At 40.4% G+C, this 26,756-nt stretch overlaps 1 protein-coding gene across 1 annotated transcript; it reads right to left on the reverse strand.

The window, feature by feature from the left end:
- Positions 1-1,379: 1,379 nt before the first annotated feature.
- On the reverse strand, positions 1,380-24,599 carry plcd3a (phospholipase C, delta 3a). Its single transcript, XM_083897018.1, has 15 exons — positions 24,389-24,599; positions 15,362-15,529; positions 9,897-10,125; positions 8,698-8,827; positions 7,926-8,151; positions 6,443-6,644; positions 6,170-6,314; positions 5,735-5,887; positions 5,482-5,634; positions 4,631-4,781; positions 4,358-4,474; positions 3,974-4,152; positions 3,657-3,792; positions 3,233-3,382; positions 1,380-3,143 (listed from the first exon to the last, which is right to left on the reverse strand). Exons 1-15 carry the CDS (start codon positions 24,486-24,488, stop codon positions 3,001-3,003), a joined length of 2,382 nt encoding a protein of 793 aa, XP_083753144.1. The 5' UTR covers positions 24,489-24,599; the 3' UTR covers positions 1,380-3,000.
- Between the last annotated feature and the right edge of the window lie 2,157 nt (positions 24,600-26,756).

Consider the following 26,756-nt stretch of genomic DNA (forward strand, 5'->3'; position numbering starts at 1 on the left):
AAGGTCACATGGCTTTTGTGCAAGAGCCATGTGATGTGCATTTGAAAGGCCTGCAAGCAAATTATTTGTACAGTTTGATTGGAAGCGTGAGTGGTGGACATGCATCATGTTGTTCAGTGTCTAATTAAAATGGAATATACCATATAAAAAAACAAAAAAACTGGCCTTCATAGTCTCAAAATAAGCCTTTTTAGAACCATGCTTCCATCTCCTCTCATTTTCTACAGCATTCATTTTCAGTCTTACCATTAGATGTGACTTATTCTCATACACTGGACTGGTTCTCAAACTATGGTTCATGTAACACCAGTGGTACACGGGATTCCTCTGCTGGTACTTGGAGGATAATCAGAAATACTAGTATACATACTGTACTACTGTATATACCAGTGTAGGTGATCATAATGGACCATTGATACTGATGTAATATTTACACAGAGTGAAGTAGCATGTGTTCACTCTTAAGTAATGGTTCAGTAATTCAGCATTTTCTACATAACAGCACAAACTATCACACATTATACGTAAGGATAATTTTGTGAGGACACTGCATTGACCTTTATTTGTTTAGACAACCAAAAACCTAATTACCTTACCTTGAGCCTCAGAAATGAGATTGGGCCTCATTGGGACCAAGCTTTGGTCTACCACAAAATGTTCTGAAGAGGTTCACAGACACACAAAAATTGTTGTACAGCATTCTTACTGAGGACACAAAATAATACACTTATCTTAATCTTAACCACAACTAAATACCCAACCCTAACTCTTAACCTAAACTCAACTAAATTTTTTCTGATAATGATTAAAGGTGCCATATGTAAGAATGTGGCCAAAACGGTTGCTACATTCAAATTCAAAATACCAAGGTCTTTTAGGTTTCGTTTTCTGACGTAACTGGTGCCACATGCTAAAACATGATTTTTCAAAACATAAACATGATTTTCAGTCTGCAAAATATTTTTTTTAATGCAAATATTTTGGCTGTACTGTTGTCGTTGGTGAGTTCAGTTTGTTATATGAACATTATTCCTGAGTCTCTGTGACATATTAGGAGGATTTTATGGCCAGTTGCTTTAGATTTATTACATAATGCACCTTTAACCTTTCCAAAGCCATGACCAGTCAAAATGTCCTTACAAGGTCAAAATGTTCTCACAAAGACAGGTCTGAATAAAAATGTGTCCTCAGCCTACGACAGACTACTTTATCATCACCAACTATCACCTATAGAAACACATGTACCCACGCTCACGTCGACAGTTAATCTCTGTTTAAAGTATACACATAAACAAAATAAAGGTCTCACACAGTGCTGTGTAATTAGTCTTTTTATCAAAACAGTACTTTCTCTTGAAGACAGTAAAACGACTGCCTCTCACATGACATTAAGCTCTTTAAGCACCATTTGTTACAAAGTAGCATTATTACTGAAACACATCGGACCATATATGATATAAACTGTCATTACAGTAATTATTGTGCAGCACCTTTTAATTACAAAGGCATTTTACATATTAGATTGCTGCACTTGGATTAGATTTCTAATTTACTAGATTAGAAAATAATGGCAAAAATTGACACAATAACAAAAACCGAAACGATACAAAGAGCAGAAGTCAAACCCAATTTGACTGAAGCACTTGTGAAATACTGCTGAAGCAAACATAATACATGAACATTTTAAGAGCATAAGTGAACATAAGCACATCTGCACGTTAATACTGTTTGTTTTTCAAGTTCCTTTGTAAGTTGTGGAAATATGCTGTCATTTGTCTTCCTCCTGAGAGAAAGTCAAAGTAAGACTAACTATAGAACATTGAGTATGAGTATGTTCAACTTTCATGGACTATAGGACAGAGGTGGAAAGTAACGAAATACATTTACTCAAGTTACTGTATTGAATACTTTTTTTGTGTATTTTGTATTTTTTAAGTACAATTTAAAATCAGGATTTTGTATTTCACTTGAGTACGTATTGACTCAAGTATTGTACTTAGTTACTTTATAAATCCTATCCGTTACTGAGTAAAAATAAAAATTCAGCACAATAAAGACCTACAGTGGGAAAATATACACCAGAACCAAACGAATGATGATGTGATTATCACCAGCACTGGTGCGTGAACATAGAGGGCGCACACCAAAAGTGACGTAATATCCTGTGTCGCGCCGGGCGCATGAGCTCCAAAATAGTTTTGGATTTCTGAGCCCTTGTCATATTTCTACTACCCTCACACCACACGCAAAGTAACTAAGTAACTTTAATGAACTACTTTTTACTTCTACTTGAGTACATTTTGAGATGACTACTTTTACTTCTACTTGAGTAATATTTCATCAAAGTACTGGACTTTTACTTGAGTACAATATTTTAGTACTTTTTCCACCTCTGCTATAGTATACAATCTGTGGAAATCATGGACATTATTATTACATCACAGTTAGCTCTGAAACACTAGTTTATAAAACAATAATTGTCGTTTCTGTTAAACAGTTAGTAGTCCTTAGATGTCTTTAAGTCAGTACTACTTTTTTCTTAACGATCCAATAATAAGTTATTAAGTATAAAAATGTTAAAATGTTTTGTCAGGATCAAAAAATACAGATGATTGAAGATGGAAAAACATCTTTCAGTCTGTCTGACGTATACTGTTCAGTCTTATCTCCAACACTTCAGAGTCAACAACGTTTACATCATTCTTGTAAAAGAGACTCATATTCATGAACCATTATTCATCAGTGTTGTGTTTCCAGAACACTGACATGACCAGATACACTCACTAATGTAAAATGGAATAATTCTCCAGTTTTGAGGCAGTTCATGCCTCTTCCGCTCAGATAAACAACCTCTTTCTTTCTGCATTGGGAATTGGACCACTTGAGGTACAGACTGAGAAATGGAGCATTAATCTCTCACTCCTAATAATCGGAACTCTTTTTTTTTTCTTGTCCAAAGCTCTTACGTAAATATAGCTTTCCATTTTGTCTGGATGCACGTCATGCTTTGCCTTTGGCTATGGCCACTCGCTCTGACACAGTTTTGACGGGAACTCCTCTGCGCTTCACTTTGATGTGGATAAAGAGTGTGGCAGGCGACAGGCTGGAGCCATCCGCCTTGAACAAGTGCACATGTCGATAACCTGAGAAGAAAGAGATTACAGTACACGTGTTACACAAAAGCAGTGATGGCTGTGTAAAACGTGGGCTTCTAACAGAATTCCATGAGCACCTGTGCGCAGACTTGTCAAAGGTAAGGTGTACTGTCCCACAAAGTCATTTTTCGCCGTGTGGTCGTGATCCTCCACCACAAACCGCACCAGGGCAAGTTCAGGGACTTGCAGCTGAAAGCTCAGTGTACAGTCCCACCTTGGGTTGAAACCTGTAGAGGGCGCACAAGAGCTGTAAATAGGTAGACTCGTACTGTACCTTCCACACAAACTAATCATGGCGTTGGACAGAAAAACAGGAAAAGCTCTGACAATAATATGTCAAAAATAATCTGTGCTGCACAGCCTCAGGTATAAAGAAGATTAAGGATGTTATGCGTTGCCTCCACATGCTAACAAAAACAGTGAATAAAAACCTTTACAGCATTCCATTTTAAGTATGCATGAAGGATCCAAAACAGCCAAACAACTAAATCTCAGAATTACCATTGTTGTCGATGCGTTGCGTTTTGTTTCTTGCATTATCGATGGCCGCCCCATGGATTTCCACCCACACTTGCGGATCCACAATGGAGCTCGCCTTTTCTGTGTTGATTTTTGGCAGCTGCTGTGCGGATATTATCTGACAAGCAACATCAAATCGGTCAGTTTGTGCTTCAAATTTGCAAAAGGCTCCACTATTTGAAAAAAATGCATCCTATGATGTCAATAAACCTAAAGCTTTTGTTCTGTCACCCATGATTCATCACCAATAAATGGATATAAAAACCCATTAAAATGCTCTCTGTCACTGTGACACTGACTCGTATAATCAGCTGGGTGGGGACGTGACCGGGGCCTCCTCCTGTGTTCTCTGGGTTAAAGTTGGACGTGGGGGTGCACATGAAGCTGGGTTTGAGGATGTATCCGCAACGACCGTTGGGTAGGAAGCGACCCTGGTTCAGGTCCATCTGCTCCCCTGCTGTCTGGAAGTTCAGAGCCACTGCACAGCAACAAGAGGAGGGCGGAGTCAGTTACACGGCTACTTTGAATCACGGCCAATCAATGAGTGACATTAATGTGTTTTGATTTGGCAGCAATTTATCGAAATATATATAATTTCTTTGGCCCATTCAGACTGCATAATGTTTGTCAAATGATTTGATTTCATTAACTGCCATCTTGCTTGTATAGAGTGGAGCACTAACCCATCTGGCATCCACCGTTCCACATTTCCTGGGGATCATAGTTGGATGATTGGAGGCGCTGGCCGGAGGGATAGATCCGGCTCAGCTGCCTGCTGTTGTGTCGAACAAAAAACTTTCCTTTAAATGAAAAGAGAAAGAAAAACACATGCCATGATCCACTGAAGGCTGATCATATTTTCTGTAGAACCAGCTGCAGCAAAGTACAGCAATAACATGGAATCTTTTCAACTTTCTTTCTGTAATGTCAGGATGTAATCATTGCCACTTTCCCACCATAGTCTTTCATGAGCCTGAGGCCCTCGCTTTCTGAGAAGGAGGACATTTCATCTGGCGCCTTTTCCGCTGTGTTTTCAAACCCACAGAAGGGAACACTCCTGCAATACACCACCAGCGCTGAAAGCTCGGGGCTCAGCTTAGAACAGACCTGGGAGGGACACATGAAAACATGAAAGAAAACTGGTTGATAAGCCAAGACAAAATGTACTGATTCCCAGGCTAAAAGGTCGAATGTGTATCATTTAGGAGGGTTTATTGGCAGATATTGAATATATTAGCCATAAACATTTTTGTATTATCCATCCATCCATCCATCATCTACCGCTTTATCCTCCACCAGAGGGTCGCGGCGGGTGCTGTGCCTATCTCAGCTGACATTGGGCGATAGGCGGGATACACCCTGGACAGTTCGCCAGTCCATCACAGGGCCACATATAGAGACAAACAACCTTTCACTCACCCTATCACACCTACGGTCAATTTAGAGTCACCAATTCACCTAATCCCCATATTGCATGTTTTTGTTTTTTATATTAGTGCTATAAAATAGAACTCATTCTGTGGCCTTAGAATAAGCCGTTTATGTGTATTTAAGGCACATAACCCACAAGGGCCTTATATATACAGCAGCTCATATGAAAAAAACAGCCAAAACACAGGCTTTGTATCTTAAAGTTTACTCCACTAATGAAGCGCTGCTCATATAAAGCTGATGCATAAACATAAAAGAAGAAGGAGGGAGATGTGAAATAGTGTTTACCTGACAGTACTACATACACCGTCTCACCATTAGATGTCACTACTTGTTACACTCTGGACTTAAAATGATGAGTCTTGCTCAAACTGACCCTCGCAGGATCCCTCTTGGGTGTGTACTTGTTGCCCATCGCTAGTTCGTCTTCGGAGCTCGAGGAGAAGCTGGCACCGCTGCCTGTCTTGTCCAACTGGCCCAGGTGAGGAATCTGCTTCTTCCCCTTAACCAGAATACGACCCTTCAGCTCCTGCAGCCAAGGTTGTTGGGACAAATTACTCCATTAGAGAACCAGATAACCTGAGGTCTTAGAAAATGGACCCATCTGTGTGTGTGTGTGTGCTTTGTACCTCAGGAGAAGGCAGCTCTTTCAGGGGGCTGTCACGGAGGGGCTTCGTGAGCAGTTTGCTGCCGAGGATGGTGTGGAGGTGTTTAGCCATCACAGCCTGCTGCTCCACGGAACAGTGGTTCTCTAAGGATAGAATTAGAGGGTATGGGGACGCCTGCAGGGAGACACACAGGATAAACTGTTATGCTGGGACATAAAAATGCAATTAGATCACACAGTCGCAAAGCAGGACCAAACAGTAAAATATACACTGTTGCATGTCAAAGTCAAAATACCACAGAGTTTCCCCGGAACAAAGAATGTAACCATTAGATGTGAGGTAGGCTGTGGAAGCGAAAAAGTCTGGAATCTGCACAGGATTTGGTGGATATTATTCGAGGTAAGGAGCAGCAGCATTCACACTGTCACAGCGGAGGATAAATCAAGATTCTCTTACTTTGAAGGCATACTGGGCGATGGTTTCAATGACCTCCTTAAAGGGCACTTTGGAGGTGAGCGTGTGGCCGTGGTAGATGACAGGTTCACCTTTGTCTCCATCCCAGCAGTCCAGCTCCACACAGCGACAGCCCTGATTCAAAGCCCTGACAGGGACATACACACATTTATATTACACCACCGGGCAATCATTGTCAGAAGGTTTCTCGGCAGAACGAGACAACGTGAATGCTGTCGCTGATCGATGGTGACGGAGCGGTCGGTGTCAAAATACCTGATGTACGGCTCTGTGCTGCTGGCGCTGGTGACTTGGTCCTTGGTTAGGTAGGTATTGTGCGAGGAGGAGATGAAGTAGTGGGCCAGGGGGCGGTTCATGTCCTGATAGACTCTGGTATGGTCAGGGTTAAACACATCGTTCTCCGATGATAGCATGTACATGGTGAAGCCATTCTGGGTCATGAACTGGTTCTTCTGAGCTGCAATAAATGGTTTTGCTTCAGGTGACTTGTCTTTAAGCAGCAGGACACACACTCTTTACTTTTTCTAATCCAGATTTATTAATACCGCATTTTAAAAGCAACGCAATTGGCTAAAGTGCTTTACAGCAACATCCACAAAAAAGCACAAATACAAATGCTTTGAAAGTATAAAAAGCGAAACACAAATTGAATAAGAAACACAAATGCAACATCGATTTGATTAAGCGGGTACTGTAGTTATGTCTCGAGGGCCTTGAGATAATCTACCATGTGTTTGAAACCAAACTATTAGAATAAATAGGATGATGGAGAAGCTAAAAAAATGGAGATTCTCTCACACAATTTCAATATGTCTTGCTTCAATGTCTAACAGAAGGTTGTGAAATGTCTTGAACCTAGAAATGTAGTTTTTCTATGTAATAGTACACAGAAATAATGTTTTTAACTTAAAAGGGGGCGGCTTGAAAAAAAAAAAGGTTTGTAAAAGTGTATAATTGCTTTAAAATAAAAATCTTTAATACAGCAGCGTGAACGATTTAAAAAAATAAAATAAAAATCAGCATGTTAAAGTGTTTAAAAATTGCATGAATTAAGTAGAACTACATCCTGTCCAGTGTGTGAAGGCCACAGTTCCCTGATGCACTAGGAAAAAAGTAGGGGTATGTGGAGGAGAGCATTTGTTGCAATCTGTAGTCTCACCACTAGATGTCACTCATTCTTAAGACACTCCTTATCCCATTGTCTGCAGTCTCAGCTGACACAGGGTGAAGGGCGGGGTACACCTTTGACAGACGAACAAGCATTCACTCTCACATTCACACATATGCTCATGTTTTTGGATTGCGGGACGAAGCGACAGAGCTACAGAGAGTACCTGAGAGAACGTGAGGCACCGATGCTGGCCACTATTCCGCCGTGTGGCCCATTCTTACACACTGAACCTTTAATATAAGTTGAAGCATTTTTTTCTCTCTCAGTTTGTTATTTGTTCAAACTTGGTGCTGTGCAGCCCTTTTTTAGATTCACTTAAGAGATTAAGTGTTTTTTTTTTTTACTTCAGCTACATCAGTTATTATTTTCTTCTTCTAACCACTGCCACTGCTGGAAAGATTAAGTAAATCACTTGATGTTGCCTTGATGTTGTGAAAAGTAAAAACCTTCATTGTGAAAGCCTAAATCACTGTTTTGTCCATTAGGAGACCGTGGGAGAACAGGTAATCACAGTATTTATAGGAAAATATTGTCTTAAATCTCTTAATGAATGCTCTCAGGACCTACCCCAGTCATTGAGCTCATAGGTGAGGATGAGACTCTGAGCATGATTCAACGAAGCATCCTCGCTCTGGTCTCCCAGGAAGTCACGCAGTTCAGCCGTAGAGAGCACACAGCCGTTACTTGAATAGTGTCTGAACACGGCATCTAACTCGGGCCGTCGCAGCAGCTCCCTGCAGAACTCCTCAATCTCTATATGATCCAGGCGGCCGTCACCGGATCGGTCACACCTCTGGGACGTAGGGAAGAAGAAGGCGTTAAAAAAAAGACAAACAATATCACACACGCAGAGAGAAAGACAAACACAGTGCGTTTTTATTTTGGGAGTGCTTACAATTCCTTGTGGGAGAAGCTTCTCCATAATAATTCAATCCATCTGTGCACACTCGCATTAAAAAATATGGTTCTCTGAAGAGGGTAACTATTGGAAACTGCATCGGAAGGAGCATGAAAACTAACAACTCAGCTGTAATAGAGAGCTGAGGGACATAGCCGGCTGTAATCCCCAACAATAAAGAAATAACTGGCTCATGATTTGTTGTGGGGAAGATAACCAGGGAGGATTGGATGTGGAGGAGGTGCTGGTTGGCCTGCTGCTGGTTTGGTAATCTAACACAGACTTAGTACTCAAGAGTCAGCGTGATACAACCCTAACTGGCAGAAATATCACCATCTCTACATCCCTGTGCTTTCACGATTCAACACATATGAAATATACAGAAATAACACTATTGACTTTGTATTGGCACAAAAAACAAAAAAAACACATGACGCTGACCTTGAATAGACAGCGGGCGTAATGCTCACTCAGGTCAATGTTGATCATCTGCAGCAGCCGTTTGACTTCGTCGTAGCTCATGTTGCCGTCTTCGTTCTGATCTGCTCGCCTCAGGTAGCCTCGGATCCAAGTGTAGGGAGTTAAGGAAATATATGGACGTTTTTCACTGCATACATTTCACTTCTCATAGTAGGAATAGAACAACAAGAATAGCGCTGTTCATTTTAGGTATCCCAGTGTGAGATGACAACAACAGTTGAGCCTGCATTCATGATACCAAGACCTGAAACTGAAACATCACTAGCGGTCATTGGGTTTTTTTTTTTTTTTACATATAAAAGTTATTCGGAAGTACTACAGTATCTGGCAAAATGTCAATTGTGGGTAAAGGATAAATAATAGGTGTGGTTTCAGTTCAAAAACTGTCAATTGTAAGTCGACATTGCAACAAACTCAAGCTCAAACAGTGACGCACTCTTTCCACAATAGGATTTCACCCATTGACAGTTTCAGCTGACACATCAAAATGCGAATAAAAGTCACAATCCCCACAATCAATGCCGATGTGTGTTAAACCAACTCGGCATTGAGTGTTTTGTTATTGCTGTGTCACTGAACAGAAGGGTGCATTTACAGTTTAAATGGCAAGTAACTTGTTTTTTTGCAGGTAGAATGCAATGAAAATATGTCCCTTGGGACAGAAGCATCCGCCAATTGAATATTATGTGATGTAAATGCAAAAAAAGACTAAATAGCAACAAGAGGCTGGTCTCATCTGCAGTTGTGCAAAAGAGAAAAATACACTATATGATAAAAAATATAGGCTACAGAAGGTTAACAATCTGGAACTTTATAAACAAGATAATAAGACAGCATTGAGATGATGACATCGCTGATGATATACTGATATGTTCACAAAACTAAAGCGTGTCAGGTGGTAATGAGAGAGAAATAAGGACAGGAAATAATCTTAATGTTAGACACTGCCTGATACTTATATTAACCCCCTGGCCATGAGGGATTGTAATTAACAGTAATAGTCTTACTATATTTAGACAGATCTGTTCTAGTCATTACTTCTCACCTTAGCTATGCTGTATACATAGAGTAACACATGTGACAGCAGAGTCATTCAGCATAGCAGTGCTGCCTCAGCTGGACTATATTTGTTGTAGCTTATTGGAAATTGGGAAGGATATTGGTCTAGTTTTTCCTTCTGAGTCATGTTGGCCACTCGCTCCTTTAAAGTACGGAGCCCTCGCACCCAGCGCTGGGCTTCATCCTCGCAGGTGCACAGCAGGTCCAGGCTCTTCCTGGGTCCTCTGAAGATCACCGTGAAGCACCGGGTGTCTGGCACTGACCCGGACACCCGCCTCAGGTTCTCCGACTGGCAGCCTTCACGGACACACTCCACCTCTGTCACTGCAACTGCCAGAGGGGAGGAGAATGAATGGAACATGAGTTTAGGCTAATAATTTTGTTTGTGTTGTTAAGTAAACACAGGCCTGGCAGGACAACAACACACAGAGCACGACAGCTAAAGGTCAAGTGTGGAGTGTTTTCAGGGAATCATTAATCCCACCATGCAGAGGGAGCAATGTGATCGTGAGATACCACACAATATAAAGCTTAACTCCACATACACAAGGACATCTGCATTTATATAGCCAGCAAGGTATATACAAGATCCCTTCTTCCAGGGAGTCCTGGTCATGTTAATCTTAAGCTGCAGTATAATGACTCTTAAGTACTTATGTGGAATTGATTTGCAGGTTATTTATATTTTTCTAACCCGTATCAAGTCAATGCAGTCTTAACATCAGTGAAGGGATTTAATTGAGCATTATTGCGGCTTTTATTTTGGTCCTTAAAATGTGTGTCAGAATGAATCTCATAATTATTCACACTTAAAGGTGCCATATGTAAGAATGCGGCCAAAAACGGTTACTACATTCAAATTGAAAATACCGAGGTCTTTTAGGTTTTGTTTTCTGACGTAAATGGCAACCCGTGGTTGTGCCAAAACATGATTTCAAAACATAAACATGATTTGCAGTCTGCAAAATATTTATGCTAAATATTTATTTAGCATTATTGGACTTTTTGCTATTATCTGTTGTGAAATTAATAAAGTATTTTTCCTACTCATGTCGCAGCAGATACATTTTCTTAATTAAGCAAAATAAATAAATGAAAAAAAAAGTAGAGGGCACCAGCATAGAAGTCAAGGAGATAGTAGCTATTTACCATAATGTTGTAGTCATTAGTCATATCAGAAGCTCCTTTACAGCATATTGACTGATAAAACAAGTCAGAGCTGGACTTCCTTATATTACGCTCTCAAAGTGGTGACTGAATGGGTCCTATATGGAGCATGTTTTAAGATATTTTAAATAAAACAAGTCTAAAGAGAGGCCCCACATGCTAGTGGTTATGTAAATGCTAACATTAGCAAGCAAACAATGTGGCAACACTAACATGTAGATTTGCTAAATCACACTGTTCCATGTGTGGGATGCTTTCTCTTTATCAGAGCTTCTTTACATGTATTTTAGTTTTTACTGAACTCTTGACAAGCACAACAAATCATACAGCTCTCAGTCTTCTGATTTTATCCGTGGAAAGCATTTTATGATCACTGCAGCAGCTGTTGACACAGAGCTGGTTCAGCTATGAACTAGTTTTTGTTCCTACAGGAGACATTATTTTCCTATTTCCATGCCAAAAAAAGAGAAATAAAACATTTAAAGGCGCCATATGTAAGAATGTGGCCAAAAACGGTTACTACACTCAAATTCAAAATACCGAGCTCTTATAGGTTACGTTTTCACCACCAATGTAGCTCAGACGTACTGTAACTGACAACCCATAGTTGCTCGGCAGCTGAGACTCTACTGACTGCAATGATTGGTAGACGGCGGTAGGTGGCGCCACATGCCAAAACATGATTTCAAAACATAAACATGATTTGCAGTCTGCGAAAGATTTTTTTGAATGCAAATATTTTGTCTGTACTGTTGTTGTTGGTGAGTTCAGTTTGTTATATGAACATTATTCCTGAGTCTCTGTGACATATTAGGAGGATTTTATGATCAGTTGCTTTAGATTTATTACATAATGCACCTTTAATATTAGTAATGGTGAAGGTTGGTTGACTGAAATCAAAATGGTGTAGTAACCTATTTATTTTGAGTATTTCTTCTGGTATAACAGGCTTATTAATCATGTGTATCTTAGCTTTGTGTGTTAGCATGCTATCATTTGCTCATTATTAGTAAACAACTCTGAGGCTGGTGAAAATGTCTTTTTAAGTCAGGGCTGGCAACTTTTAAAAAAACCTTCGAGAGAGACGTTGTGGCATGTGGGGCAAATGTATGGCTAGCCCAGTAGAGGTTACCACTACACACCCAATATATTCATTTATAGTAATATTTCATGCATCCCAAGCTTATAATGCATTATAATCTACTTAGAACACTATAATTAGTAAGCAATCGTTAATGCTTACAATACAATATGCTTTATGTATTATTAAATACTAGTAATACACAATAATAATACTGGCTTTTCTCAGGCTCAACAGATTAGATCACAGATAAACTCAGCTGTCAGATATAAAACTGAAAACTCCTGACATGTTTTCTCAAGCAGAAATCTCAAATATTTGCTGGCTATAAGTATAGGAATTTGCTGCTGTTTTTTCCCCTGTATATGTTCGAAAATTTGGTTCTGACATTTAATGATTAAAATTGAAATTAAAATCTTTCTTTGACAATATTGACATCTGTATGAACTCTTATAATTCGCCCAGCACTATATATTACAGTCTTGACCAAAAGACTAAGATCGCAATCCTTAGTACTTCTACTAATGGAGTTGGACTGACCAATATTTCTGGGTGAAACTATTCAGGAAGTAAAAATATAAAGATCATTTTAAATACCAGGTAGATTCCTCTGGTTTAAAAAAAACCCAAACCAAAACAACCTTGGTTTGAATATAACTTGATTTACAATGTCAACAAACACTTTCCTGCGGAGTTAATGTCATCAATTGCTAGTTTCAGCTCTTTGGGTTAATTTAGTAAATTATGACCCATTTAGAGGAAAATAGATACTAGAGCAGACCACGTGTGAGTGGACACCAGTGTGACTGATAGCTGGTATAGCCTAATAAGTGTCTGGTTGCAATACCTCAACATGGCACATCACAGTCAAATTGCAAACCTAGAGGTTTGAAAATGATTTCAAAATGTCTTTACTGTTGAACTTAATCTGAAGGGTTACAGGCCAAAAGCAAACAAGCAAAAAAATATCTATGCATCTATAAATTCCAGGAATGTCTGTCTGTCTGTGTGTGTTATTCGCATATTTCTCAAACAGATGGTCCGATTGATTTCAAAATTGACAGGTGTCTTGCTATGGGCACGAGTAAGTGCAGTGCCCATTTTTGAATAAGTAATGCAAAAATATTGTTAAATATATCGGTAAAAGTGGCACACATTGGCTTCCAACGCTCTACCATAGCCACTCCCCCTGTCACTCACACAGCTACCTGAGAGGATAAACAGGCTGCACTGCAGACAAGGCGCCGTGAAGCTGAGGCAGATGACGTAAGCAGTGCTCGACTGAACTGTCACTGAACTTTTTTCCTGTGCGATAGTAACAATGAGCACTCAAACACGGCAAACCAACAATTACTAAAAACACACACAAAAACAGATTTTGCACGGGCACTGCACGAGTAATTTGAAATGTACAAATGTATGTGATCTCTGGTGAATCTGTGCAACAGTCGCTGCCCTGAAAGATATCCAAACACAACCACACGCTGGCTCCTAAAGGATCCTGACACAACAACTTTATTCAGTACAGGAGCTCGCAGAATGGCGATCACTCAGTTGTGCGACAAACAGCGTCAGTGCCGACAATAGCCTCATTCTCTTGCTGGAGGTCGTAAAAGCCTCTGCTGTCCACCTCTTCAAAAATGACTCCACATTCCTGCTCTGTGGTCATCCCAGAGACGTGACAAAAGTGACATGTGCGTGTGTTTGTGTGTGTTGCATGTGGAGAAGGAAATCGAAAAAAGTGCTAAATGATGTGAACGTGCTTTTGAACACACAGATCACACTGGATGTGGAGAAAAGCCTGGAGCTTGGCAAAGAGGAACTGGAGCCAAGACTCCATTCAGAACTCACACAAAGAGACACAGATCGGCTCAGCAGCCTGTCCACTGAGGCATTATCAGTGTTTGTAGATGTACTCACACTGGCCTCAAATCACTTGTCGTCATCGCTGTGAAAAATGTAACACACAGCAACTCGACTACCGTGTGTCTATTTCTGGCATGGATGCAGCACAAACGACCACACACTGACCCATAAACCTGTGCCCACCCAGCCACTGTTTTGGGGCCACTGGAGGTTAGCATTAAAGTGCATCTCAACATCAGGAGAGAGAACACAAACAGAGAGGAGGCAGGAGAGCTATAAAGGTTAGCCAACAAAGACGAAAACAACAGAGGCTGAAAAAAGAATGATAGCATCCATGTCACCTGACACATCCCCACCTTGAGCATAGCAATACATCAATACCACAGAATATTTGGCTCCAAATATTAAAAAATAAAAACCCAAAAAAACCTTATATACTCAACATTAATAAATGCCCTTGCACAAAGGGTAGATGGCAATAACCTGTGAATACGCCCTCATATTTACATACCTTTGGTGTGTCAACAAAGGAAATATGAGGCAGTAAAAAGCCTCTACTGAGATTGAAGCAGCTTATTTGTTCCTCTAAAACCATGTCAAGCATTTGTACGGTTTTTAACATGAACAATAACCCCATCACATATAAAGTCTTCAAACTGATAAGAAATAAGTAGATTTATAGCTGCAAATGAATAATTAAGCATAATGGGTGAGTCCTGATGTCAAGTGTATCAAATCAAGGTTCTGTTTCGTGCCCTCTTAAAAAGATTTAACAGGTGGATGAATCTTCAGATTTCACTTTCTGTTTCTGCATGTTGCTGAAAATAGACTCATTATACTGAGCTGATGCCAACTTAACCTTCTAATGCACACTTAATTACTCATTTGTGTACAGGAGATGTTGCCCAACATACTATATATATAGCTCTACAAAAGCATTGGTATTGTTTTGGTGCTAAAAAAAAAAAACTATACAATTATCATAAATAATGATTAGTTAGCCAGGCTGCAGGGCTGATGTTTCTGCTCCTCATTCACATGGAAACAAAGCAGAGTGGAGAAAAGTGCACGCGTTAGAGCCAGGATAAAACAGCTCAACAACCACATGCACATTCCAGTCTGCATTGGTCTGTTGTTGGTCTGTAGATAGGTATCCTGCTAAGCAAAAAGCCTCTCTACTGATCTGATATACAGTTCAGACAGAAAGATTATAAAAGACAATTCAATGTATATGACTGCTAACGTACAGCATTAAACCTGGGGTTTGCTGGCAGCAAAGCAACAACATTCAGTGAATTATTGAGTGGACAGATAAATCTGTGCCTCAGGTTTTGCAGTAAAGCTTAAGTGTCTTCTGTTTTCATTATGGAAACATAATGGCTATAAAAAAAAAAACCTGAGCTCTGTTTATCTCTCTCCCTGGCCTGACGTCCACCTTTGTGTCACACTTACATGTCTGCTGGGCCTTGGCTTTGCGGGAGCTCTTGGTGGTCTCGCACCACACGGTGAGTCCGTCCTCCAGCAGCCGCAGGTTTCGACTCTTCTGCCACCGCGCCGAGCGGATTTTCACCATGCTGGAGCCCTGCATCATCATGTGTACGTCCTCATTATCCAGGAGCCCTGGAGGGAAACGACGCATGAAGGATGAAATATAATGTAATAAGAAAAAACAAGCATGTGATTCACTTTTACTGCGTCACTGGAGTTTCACTGGTGCGACTTTGTTTTATTGTGATGACAAGCAAAACTTGCTTTGCGTGAGTCATACAAGATTCAACACAAATTTAGAACAACACGTTTACCACCTATCGTGACAATATAGCTTAAGTCTTGAGATAAACATTGTAAGATTAATTTGAAAATCAGGGGTGAAGGATTCTAAAGATCACATATTTCTCAACAACAACCAAGAATATGATACTGCAACAGCCTCCTGGGGGGAAAAAGCAAAGCAAAATCATAATTTCCAAAATCAGAATTGTAATGTTTTTTCTATCTTTCTGTCCTGTGAGTCAGGTCTGATTTATTTAAATACCACATCACCAAATATCATTATCGCTGTTTCCTCCTCCTAAGCCCAGGAGTGGGTGTTGCAACAGTGAAAATTTCCCTGAAAACCAAACCTTGATGACTATATCTGTCAAGGTTACTTCATGTGTGTAGTCAACACTTCTCTGCTTATACCCAAAACCTGGGCTTTTGTTTTATATACAATCCTCAGAGAAAATGATTTAGACAATGTGCCGTCAGCAGTGTGGCGGCGTATCAGGGAAAAGTCACTACGTTTTAATGTCTAGAAAATGAATTACAACTCAGTGTAATTTCGAAATGATCATTTGGAAGTTAATTTCTCCCGTGGGACAACAGCAGGCCAACAGGCAGCAGGAAACTGGGGCCGTTATAACAATCACACATTGCCTGTCTGCCTGCATTGTCCATTCTACTTCTCCCCAGATATTACCATGGATGGAAATATATTCAAGAATGACTTTGACACACAGTAGCTTTGAAAAACGTAGCGAGGCATGCATGCCGCTTCATGTGTTGCGAACACTGAAAGGGTCAGGGCTTGTTGCAGGTGAAAATAAAAGATGAAAGCACAAGAACAAGGCTCGTTCCCTACAGACATGGGGAACGAACAATACAGTCTATAAAGGCTGAGTTGTGCAGATCCACTGTAACATAAAGACATAAAGAACAAAGCACTATATGCACCGTTTGATGTGTTGTTTGTCTTGTAAAATGATAGAATACCGCTAATCTTATGACGCTGTGATGTATCCTGAACAGGACATCAGTCTATCACAGGGTACCCTTGATGGTCAATTTAGTAGGAGGTGTAAGTAACAATAACATTGATCCAGGAGGATGTAAAGATATGCTGGGAATCATAAGAGACGAAAAGGTGGAGGTGTCGAACGGTGGAGCACGCTGCTCGACCTCTGACACCCAAAAAAAGGCAGTACTTTTGGTAGATGTTAGCCAGGCAAGCATAAAAAAGTCCTGCCAAGTCTACACCAATGATGAGTCAGGACAAAGAAAGTCATGGAATTAGAAACTGCAGAGATGGTCGCTATTGGGCTAACACGACTGGACAAAGGATGTCAGGGAGCAAGATAAAGGTGGACACGAAGAAGGCGTAAGGAACGATATGAAGTTACTGAATCTTTCTTTGAGGTGCTATATCAAATATTTCTGACAGTGGTTTTGTATTTAAGCCTCTGACCACTAGTTGGCAGCAGTTTATCGTCAGATTCTAACCTGAGTTAACCTGACACAACTCTGGACTCTGAGAGGAAGCAGACAAGTGGAGAACATTTAAATAATAACGCTAATAATTGGGATACAATTCTGTAGCCCAATTCTTTTTTCAATATTCTTGTACTCTAAATACAACATATTTGACTTTCAAAATTAAAATGTCTCACAGAAAACACCACTCCACCATTAATGGAATAATGGGAGAGTGATTGGCAGTGGAATCACATGCTGCTCTATTCTAAAGCTGCTGTTATTCTTGGACAAAAGACAGTTTACACATCTGTTTATGTGGCTCCAATTCCAAAGGTTCATGGTACAATCCAATACTGTGTGGACATTTTGCATGACACTGCATATGTCACAACGGCAAACCTGTGCGGGTTCATAAACTAGCTCCAAATGTGACCTTCTTAATGTAAGATTTTGTTTCCTACATTAGCTTATGCAAATTCATCTTTGTTTGATTTTGCATTTTAGGAGTATTTGTATTTTTTGGTCATTTTTGCTTTTTATGTGATAGAAAAAAGCATTTTGAGATATTTAGCCTAATCCCACAGGAGACAGATTTGAAAAACAATGAAATATTTTGGCTCTAAATTGGCTTGAAGGCGCTGCAAAAATGCACACAATTGAGTGTTTAAACACATCCAGGGTAGAGTAAACTGGTTTGAAACTCATGACAAAATAATGCAATTACATATTTACTGCACAAGTGCTAATAAAGGACATTCAGCTACATTTAATTGCTGGGTTTGAATGGCATGAATGAGGCCTCTCATGGAGACGTTTGAAGGGAACAGTCTGAACTTCTTGTGAGATTACTCTTCCGCCGCTCACCTCTAAAGACTTGGGCATGCACTGTTGGAATACTTTCATCCTCTTCTCCCTTCAATCACAGTTCGGTTCGCATACAGTCAGTGCCAAATGGCTGACACAGTTCCTCAGAGGGCCCCATCGTTACAGCACAATAGAAACTGCTTTCAACTCCCCCGCCCTCAACTAGAAACAAACTGGGTGCAGCCGAGACTTTCTCCCCATCAAGGTCCTACACAAAAGATCCTCCCCTCCACCACCACCACCACCACCATCCCTCCATCCATAACAACTGTGTTTTTCCAAGCTGTTACCACATACAGGGCATTCCCACAAGCTGAGCACAAGGACCTGATTAACAGCAGGTCATTGGCTACGCTAAGCTGCCCAAACTGCCTTAACTGCCTGTGACTCAGCCCACTTCTCCACCTCTGATGACATTCTTGCCCTACTACCTACCTGCATCGTTTTAATTCCTAACTGGGGCAGAACGATTGAGCATACAGTAAGTCTGCATGTGAGGGCAAACACATTTTACCTCACATATACAGTAGGGCACTGAAGCAGAAGCACATTTTCCATACATTGCATGCTCCTGAGCCTCTTCATGACGGTGTAAATGGGGGGGGGTCGATAATTCTTTGGGCTGGAGATATGCACTATGTTTTCTTCTCATCATGTCCTGGAGGAAATCTGGTTGACATCCAGTTCATCACATGGTCAGAGCCCTGCATGCCAGTGAGCTAGCAACCACACTAATGTATTCTAAAGCAATCGTTTCAACAGAGCATGGAGGGGAAAGGGGGGGGACATCTTAACGTTAGAGAGGAAAGACAGCTCGAGCAAGAGTGTGCAGCTACAGTAAGTGCTGATATGCTGCGTGTAACACAGACTCATTTTTAAACACGCTGCTATATGTATATCATTCAAACAAACTGCTATTTAAGGTTAAATTGGACAGGTAGAATTTTATAAAAACAAAGTGAGGGACCCACAAACACTAAAGTCTGGATTAGGGATGGGATGAACCCCCTTTTTCTTTGTCTGATACCGATATCAAACACATAATATCTATATCTATATATGGAACTGATACGATACTGACTGATACAGATTCCCATCCCTAGTCTGCATGGGACGTGTTTTTACATGAACCACATTACGATGCAAGAAATCCCAAAAGTCACTCTGGGAAAGATGAATGTTTGTGTTATACAATATGTGGCATATCAAAGGTGAGATGGTATTGGCCCATTAATAGTTGCTTGATCAGGGCAGGTATTGGCAACTGGTCTCAGGGCAGCGTAGGTTAGGTCTATATTTCTTCTGTAGGAATTGCGCCAATGTAAGTTCATGTACTACTACCACAGATTTGTTGGGCTGGGTTATTTCTACTGTATTATCAACGGGCCAAAAAAAACAATTTGGCTACCTTTTTATGGTTCCCAAGAAAACAGGAAAGCAACTGTAGACCATGAATTTTACATCAATGTATAAAAGTTTACTCATATTTACTGGACAATGGTGGAGCCTTCCTAAAACCATGCAATGTTTAGCATGGCTAACGAACAAAAATAAATACTTCTGCTCGTATTAATTGCTTATTTTCTCTGGACACATTCAAGCAGCAGGGGAGTTTTCAAGCTGAAAGGAAGATCCGAAAAGAAAATAACCAACTCAGCTGGTCACTAAGAGATTGTGTGTGCGTGAGTTTTCTTCACGCAGGGCCACATACCAGCTCCTCTTGGAACTGGGTTCACATTTCCCTCAGCCAAACAACTGTCATGAGAGCCGGAGAGCAAGGTTATACACTTGCATAAAGATAGACGAGTTAAAGTGTTGCTGATGTAGGTGACAGGCCAATTAAAGTTTCTCGGTTCTGTCCAACAGCTGTCCAAAGCACACAGGTCATATGACAAGTAAAGGCAGTGCAGTCTGCCTCTCTGAATACAGTACAAGGTCCAGTCTGGATAAAAAAACAATGACATTTCACTCTTTAAAAAAAAGCACACTTTAGTTGGAACTCTTAGTGACGGGTCATATCTTTGTTTTCAGTTAAAAAGCATGCAGCTCTTAGATCTTTTTCTTTCTAAATATAAAGGTACATAATTCATACAGTCATTAAGAAGCAAGATATGGCAACTTAGAGAGAAGTTAAGGGAAGTGCATTTTTAAATTTGAGATTTGACCTGTTTTAGGAATTAGATCTGACTTGATGTTCAGACATTCTACTATGTATAAAAATCAGCCTCCGATTGTCAAACAGAAAAATAACCATAAAGCATGGTGATGACTCAAAATGATCCAACTCATTTTCATATTTTTCTTGCATATGCATGTCTTTAAAAAATAAATAAATAAATAATAATAATACTCCAATAAGTGATGTCTCGCTATATACATTTGGGATAGTCAGAGGGTCATCACAGCATAAAAACACAAAACAGTAGAAACAGCATATAATCCATTTTATATTACACTACATGCTTCATATCGTTTTCCTTAAATTACAGGGAAAGTCGTCATTTTTGTTCATTTGGCTCATTGTGGTATCATCTAGAGCTGAAACGATTCATCGATGAATTGATAATTAATCGATTACTAAATTAACCAAGAATTATTTTGATAATCGATAATCAGTTTGAAGCTTTTTTTCATGATTAAAACAAGATTTCTGATTGTTTTAGCTTCTTAAATGTGAATATTTTCTTCGTTTCTTTGCTCCACATAACAAAGAAATCATTAAAACTGAATCCTTTTACTTTGTGGACAAAACAAGAACATCGTCATTTCCAGGTTTGACAAACACTGATCAACGCATTTTTAACATTTTATGGACCAACCGATTTATCGATTAATCAAGAAAATAATTGAAAGATTAATCGATTACGAAAATAATCGTTAGTTGCAGCTCTAGTATCATCTAAATCAAAAACTGGATCTTGTTTTATGTCTTTGTAGGAGGTACATAAAACTCAGACATATGCAAATCCCTTACACCTGTAGGTTGAATCTAAGAACGTGTATAGTAGCTCTGGTCCAAACCCACAAACAACCCAAGGGTGACCTGACCTGACAGACGGTCAGACTGTCTGATTCAAACACAAATGATCTGAAAACTGACAAACCTCAGGCTCACACAGGCCACAATTATCTATGGGAAAACAAATACACTACATGAGACATGTTTGAACAAACAGGTGGGACAATAGTCCTGTGACACCACATGACACAAGACCTTTGAACTCACAGGATTTGAGAACGATGTGGTGGTTTCATTTAAAGTGACGATTAAAAGTCTGCAGTATGTTGAAGGCCACTCGACTGAATCTGTGACAACATGGCTTCCGGGGTCAGGGGTGGTGACCTCGCAGGTTTCATTATTCAGTATCCAAAATAGCGATGACAGCTGCGTATTACAGGCACAAAGATACCGTTTCGTAACTCAGAGCACCAGTAAATATGAACAAGCATACGCATAGTGTGAGAGTTTCAACATAGTCTGGGTCAATGCCGCTGGAACTGGATCTCTAACACAGTTCACAACACACTGCTGTGAGTCCAGCTCTCATGGATTAAATCTAGGGAGCAGAAATGGGCAACACATTATAACTGTTTTACTTTCAATTCCATTAAGCGATTATTTTGTAGGTTTAAAAAGAAATTATGGATATGCTGCGGTGGAATTTAAGACAAATAAATATAATATATAAATAAAGTCCATCCATTAATAATGTATGAATATAAATAAAATGGGGAATATTAATCGTTAACAAGGGGCATTTTCAATATTTCCGTATATCCGCTGCGACTGTTGAAAACTCTTTGAAACATTTAAAAGCCTGTATTCTTCATCATTTTCCTGACTAATTGTGAAGGATTGACTCGATACTGCCCCCACAATTTCCAGTAGTATTGCTCCAGCCGTCTCCATCTCTGTCTTTTGCATAGAGTATAACTGGGTGCAGTTTCGGGTTTAGCATGCAGCTAGTTGTTAGCATGCGGGGTGCTATTCAGAATCATTCTGCCATTTTAAAATATTTTTTAATGTCCATATAGATTGTTCTTTGTCATTTTCCTGACTGTTGGGACTATTGACTCTATGCTGCCCCCCCACGGTTTCTCTGTCTTTTGTGTAGAGGATAAGTTTCAGGTTTAGCGTGCAGCTAGTTGTTAGCGTGCATGAGGGGTGCTATTCAGAATCTTTCTGCCATTCATTTACTTAAAAATATCCAACTCTTTAAGCTGACAAAGCATAAAATAAGTCTCCACGTCAGTTGAAAGTGGCCTGAATGTCCTCATGTTTTTGTGGCTGTTGTCTTTTTCTTTTGTGGACCAGCTTCTATTATTTCTGGGTGTTAGCATGCACAGAACGCCCAGGCTGGCTTGAGTCCGACTCTGGTCCGACTAAAGGTGCACATGCAGCAGTCGCTCAACTCCCAGTCAAAATATCTGGGTGTGTTAGTCCGACTATGAGAAATTCGATATAGTACAATTCCAGTCAGACTTACATGTTTCTATGTATTTTAAAGGTGCCATATGTAAGAATGTGGCCAAAAACAGTTACTACATTCAAATTCAAAATACCGAGGTCTTTTAGGTTTCGTTTCCTGACGTAACTGACAACCTGTGGTTGCTCGGCAGCTGAGACTCTGCTGACTGCAATGATTGCTAGACGGCGGTAGGTGGCGCCACGTGCCAAAACACGATTTCAAAACATAAACATGATTTGCAGTCTGCAAAAGATTTTTTTAAATCCAAATATTTTGCCTCTACTGTTGTTGTTGGTGAGTTCAGTTTGTTATATGAACATTATTCCTGAGTCTCTGTGACATATTAGGAGGATTTAATGGCCAGTTGCTTTAGATTTATTACATAATACACCTTTAAATGTTTTTACTGACTAATGCTTACATACTTGACCTTTAAAAAACATCAGACGTTCATAGCGCTTGTCTTGAAGAAAAGCAAAGACCCCACACCTTGTGATCTCTTGTGACCATCTGTGTAAAAGATCTTAATCTGCCTCCACTCCACTTGTTATTGCTACTTTGAAGTTTAACAATTTGCCTCCTTGCTTGCACGGGGACATTTTCTCCCAGCTAAACAGTCATGAGATAACCTTCTGACCCTTAATTTGAGTTGCTTTGGAGCAGGAGCTATAGAGGGAGATTATACAGATCGTTGGTGCAGAGCAATGTGACAAATGCCAGGCTTGCCCTCGTCACATGAGCCTGATGATTTTCTTCAATGTCAGATTACGAGGTCGTGATTTCATTGTTTAGATTAAATGTTTGTTGGATCAATGTAACTAATAGTTTCAGCTTCAACTGTGCTTTTACAACACACCAGATTTTGTTTATTTCTGTCTTCAGGCTCCACCTCTTTCTGCATGGCCTAAGGTTGTTTCGTTTTTGATTGAGAAACAGCAGACATTTGTCTGTGCGTGCAATCATATGTGTTTACTTTTGGTAATGTTCCTCTTATAACAATTCATTTTTGCATTAAAAAAAAGATTATTTAATCACATAAGTGTCATTTGATTTCAAAATCCCAGCTCTGATTATAAAGCGCACTCCCTCTTTGGTTTATTTTGTAAAGCAAACAAACTAGAAAACAGCTGATTTTACATACATTTCTGCCTGGAATGACATATAACACTTGTTTGGTGGTAAGTAGGTCAAATGGCATGCATGGCATCAACAGCAGCCCATATTTCCAGACATCCAGGGGTCTATTCAGTAGATCCTGACAGGTGCTGTGTTGCTGCTCAGCAGGTGTCTATTTCTGGTGAGTTGTGACCATTGCTTGAGTGGGCTTGTGTGAAGGGGCGGGCACTCAATCAGTGCTGGACTGGGAGAGAGTGTGGGCAAGCAATGGGATGGTTATGGTGGACTGTGGAGCCTGAATCACACCAGTGGGTCAGGGAGCAATCCTGCTCTTCATAAACACATGATCACCTCACGTACTCCCACATACACACGTTTGGTGTGTCAGTGTGTGAGCTGTCATTTTCTGGTAATCACCAACAAACCCTATCATTAAACGACAGCTGCTTCACACGCATCACCAGATTAAAAATCACAGTAGATATAATGGAAAAGTTAAAGTCATGTGTTTTGAAAGGCTGTCAAAGTGTAGAAAGTCCACTATTTCATTGACTTTGACAATGTATACACAATCTTGCCTAATGTGTATGTGAATATCAAAGTAAGTAGTAGGGTAATAAATGCGACTAAAACTCCCAGAAGACTCTGATGTGTTCATTTAACAAAACCATGAGGAAAACACACGTATTGTCACTCAAAGGTAATAAAACTACACGTACTAACAGCATGGTGTTTCTATCTGCAGATTGGTAACTTTGTTGACAAGTTGCGGACTGAAGTTTGCGGAATTGCTTACCGAGCTTCCTGATGGGGTCCGCCGCCGTCTTCTCAGTCGCTTTCTTCTTCTGCTCCCTGGGACTGGGACTGGTGGACGGTGACTTGCCGCTGCCCAACATGATTGTAACTTGTGGAAGCTCCGGCGGAAGAAAACTGCGGGATGCGACCTTAGTGCTCGCGGCTTGCCGTGGCGACTCGTGGAAAAGCACGCAGCGTGTGGGTGCAGGTGTCCGCACACCAACGCGGATTTGTGCTCATCGAGAGAGAGAGGAGAGAGAGAGAGGGAGAGAGAGAGAGAGAGAGAGAGAGAGAGAGAGAGAGAGAGAGAGAGTCCAGCAGCTCTACGAACCGTTATCCTTCTTTTTTTTTTACACGTGAAAAAAGTCCCTACCAGACCCTGCACTCCGTGCTTGTGCGTAATTGGACTCCAAAGCAGGCGCGCACTTTACGCGCACTCCTCTCCTCCTCCTCCTCCTCCTCCTCCTCCTTCTGCTCCAGCAAACAACTGAATCACATGAATCAAGGATGGTCAAGTACTCCGACATGCACACGTTCAATATCAGCAGCCACTTCTAGAAAAAAAGCTTTGATTAGACTCATATTTACTACTTTATATTTGATGGATTTGGTGTGTGTTACACGAAATAGATGTAAATAGCCATTTTAGTCGACAGGGTAATATCAGACAAAAGTTGCTTCCCACCATATGAATGAAAAACTGAGTGGAGGTGAAAATGAATGAGTGAAAAAGTTACTTTCTGCACATACACGTGTCTGTGGTTGTCTGTACGCTGATCAATTGCTGGAAGGCCATGGAGTGCCAGCTCTGTCTGTCTGCCATAAGAACAGGGAAACTCTATTCATCTAATCGAGGTTAAAACACTTGTTGGTCACTGAGCCTATGACTGTTTCGAAAATAAAATAAAGAAAAGTAATAGAAAGTGATCTATTTGGGTAACAGTACAGAGCAGAGTTGGAAAGACGCCTGCACTTTTCAGGAGAACCCCTCAAACCCTATTCATTTCCAATGAATGAGGCACCAGTGACCCCTGTTGGTTGTTTGAAGTAACTGCCACAGACTTCACAACAATAACAATCAGTTCCGTAATGTCAAATCCACCCTCTGCACCCAGATGTATGTGCATGCAATGCACATGGATCTAAATGGTGATGTGGATCCATGTGTTGTCTAAAATCTTTTTGTGGCTACATGGAGAGGTGGCCAACACTGCCAGAGCGCACTGGTTGGAAACTTAATTAAGACCTAGTAATGGAGTTATAACAGTAAGCAGAGTAGGACCGGGTGGTCTGGAGCTGGGCCTTTCACGGAGGGAATAAAATGTGATCATCCCTGATCCACAGGCATCCACATGTGGGATTGTGAGCACACACTCAAATAAACAGGTTTGGTGGGGTGGGTGGAGTGTGCTTAAAGCAATACGTTACTTTCAACCAAGTCATTTATTGTTGCTGGTCGTTCTGGTGCTGGCCTCGCTGTGTCACACTCCTGCAAAAACACTGATGTGGACCTGCTGTCTTCATGGAAATTGAAAAAGCACAGCCCTCCTGTGCTGGGATGGATATCAGCCAATGCTTTGAATTTACACTTCAAGGCCACACGTAGGCCTGAAACAATAACTGTCATCTTTTCTCAATTGCAGCAACAACCATGTTAGACAGGGTGAGAGATTAAGTCATGCCTGCTAATCCTGCACAAGCTGTGTGATCTATGCAGGAGCAGCTTTGCCTCTGTAGCTGCACCGTGCTTTAATTCAAGAAGATGGGGACACTTGGTGTCATTTCTCAATCTCTGTGGTCATTAGGTATCATATTAACTGGAACATATGAGCTCTTCCTCAGAGGACTCACAGCTTAGCTTGTCTATTTGCCAGACCTGAAACTATGTCTGCTTCTATTAGTAGAAACAGTGGACCTGTGTTGTTAAAAGTCGCTGGATTCCTAGTCTTTACAAGCAAATGTAAGGAGACCAGACCAGTCGCCCACCATAAGAGGTCACACACTGAACAAGCCATGTCTACCACCATGCACAGAGCTGGGTGAAAAATTGTGGGGGAAGTAAGCACACAATTAAAGATGAAGTCAGTGTATTGACTACCTCTTTTCCTTTCCTTTCCAAACAGTTTGTCTGTGTATGAGAATGTGTGCAGTACAAGAGAATAATGGCAATAATAATATTTATTTGTTTAAAAAAAACAAAAAAAACAATTAAGCTTTTTAAATGAATAACTTTGTGTGATATATATTTTAAAACCACATTTCTATCACCATATTTTCACAAACCAGTTATTAAAATGTAAGAAGAGCCTTTGACTAGATTGTTAATCTTGTGTGTAAACAAAGCTAGAGCTGAGAAACCAGAAATAAAC

This window comes from Microchirus variegatus (genome assembly GCF_963457635.1).
Source record: "Microchirus variegatus genome assembly, chromosome: 10".
Classification (NCBI taxonomy): domain Eukaryota; kingdom Metazoa; phylum Chordata; class Actinopteri; order Pleuronectiformes; family Soleidae; genus Microchirus; species Microchirus variegatus.

Coding starts and splice junctions, on each gene's coding strand:
- plcd3a (XM_083897018.1), bottom strand. CDS start 24,488: ATGTTGGGCAGCGGCAAGTCACCGTCCACCAGTCCCAGTCCCAGGGAG. Junction 10,126..15,361: donor AGCCAAGGCCCAGCAGACAT/GTAAGTGTGACA, acceptor CCCCTCTGGCAG/TTGCAGTGACAGAGGTGGAG. Junction 4,153..4,357: donor GAACGGTGGATGCCAGATGG/GTTAGTGCTCCA, acceptor GTTGCTGTGCAG/TGGCTCTGAACTTCCAGACA.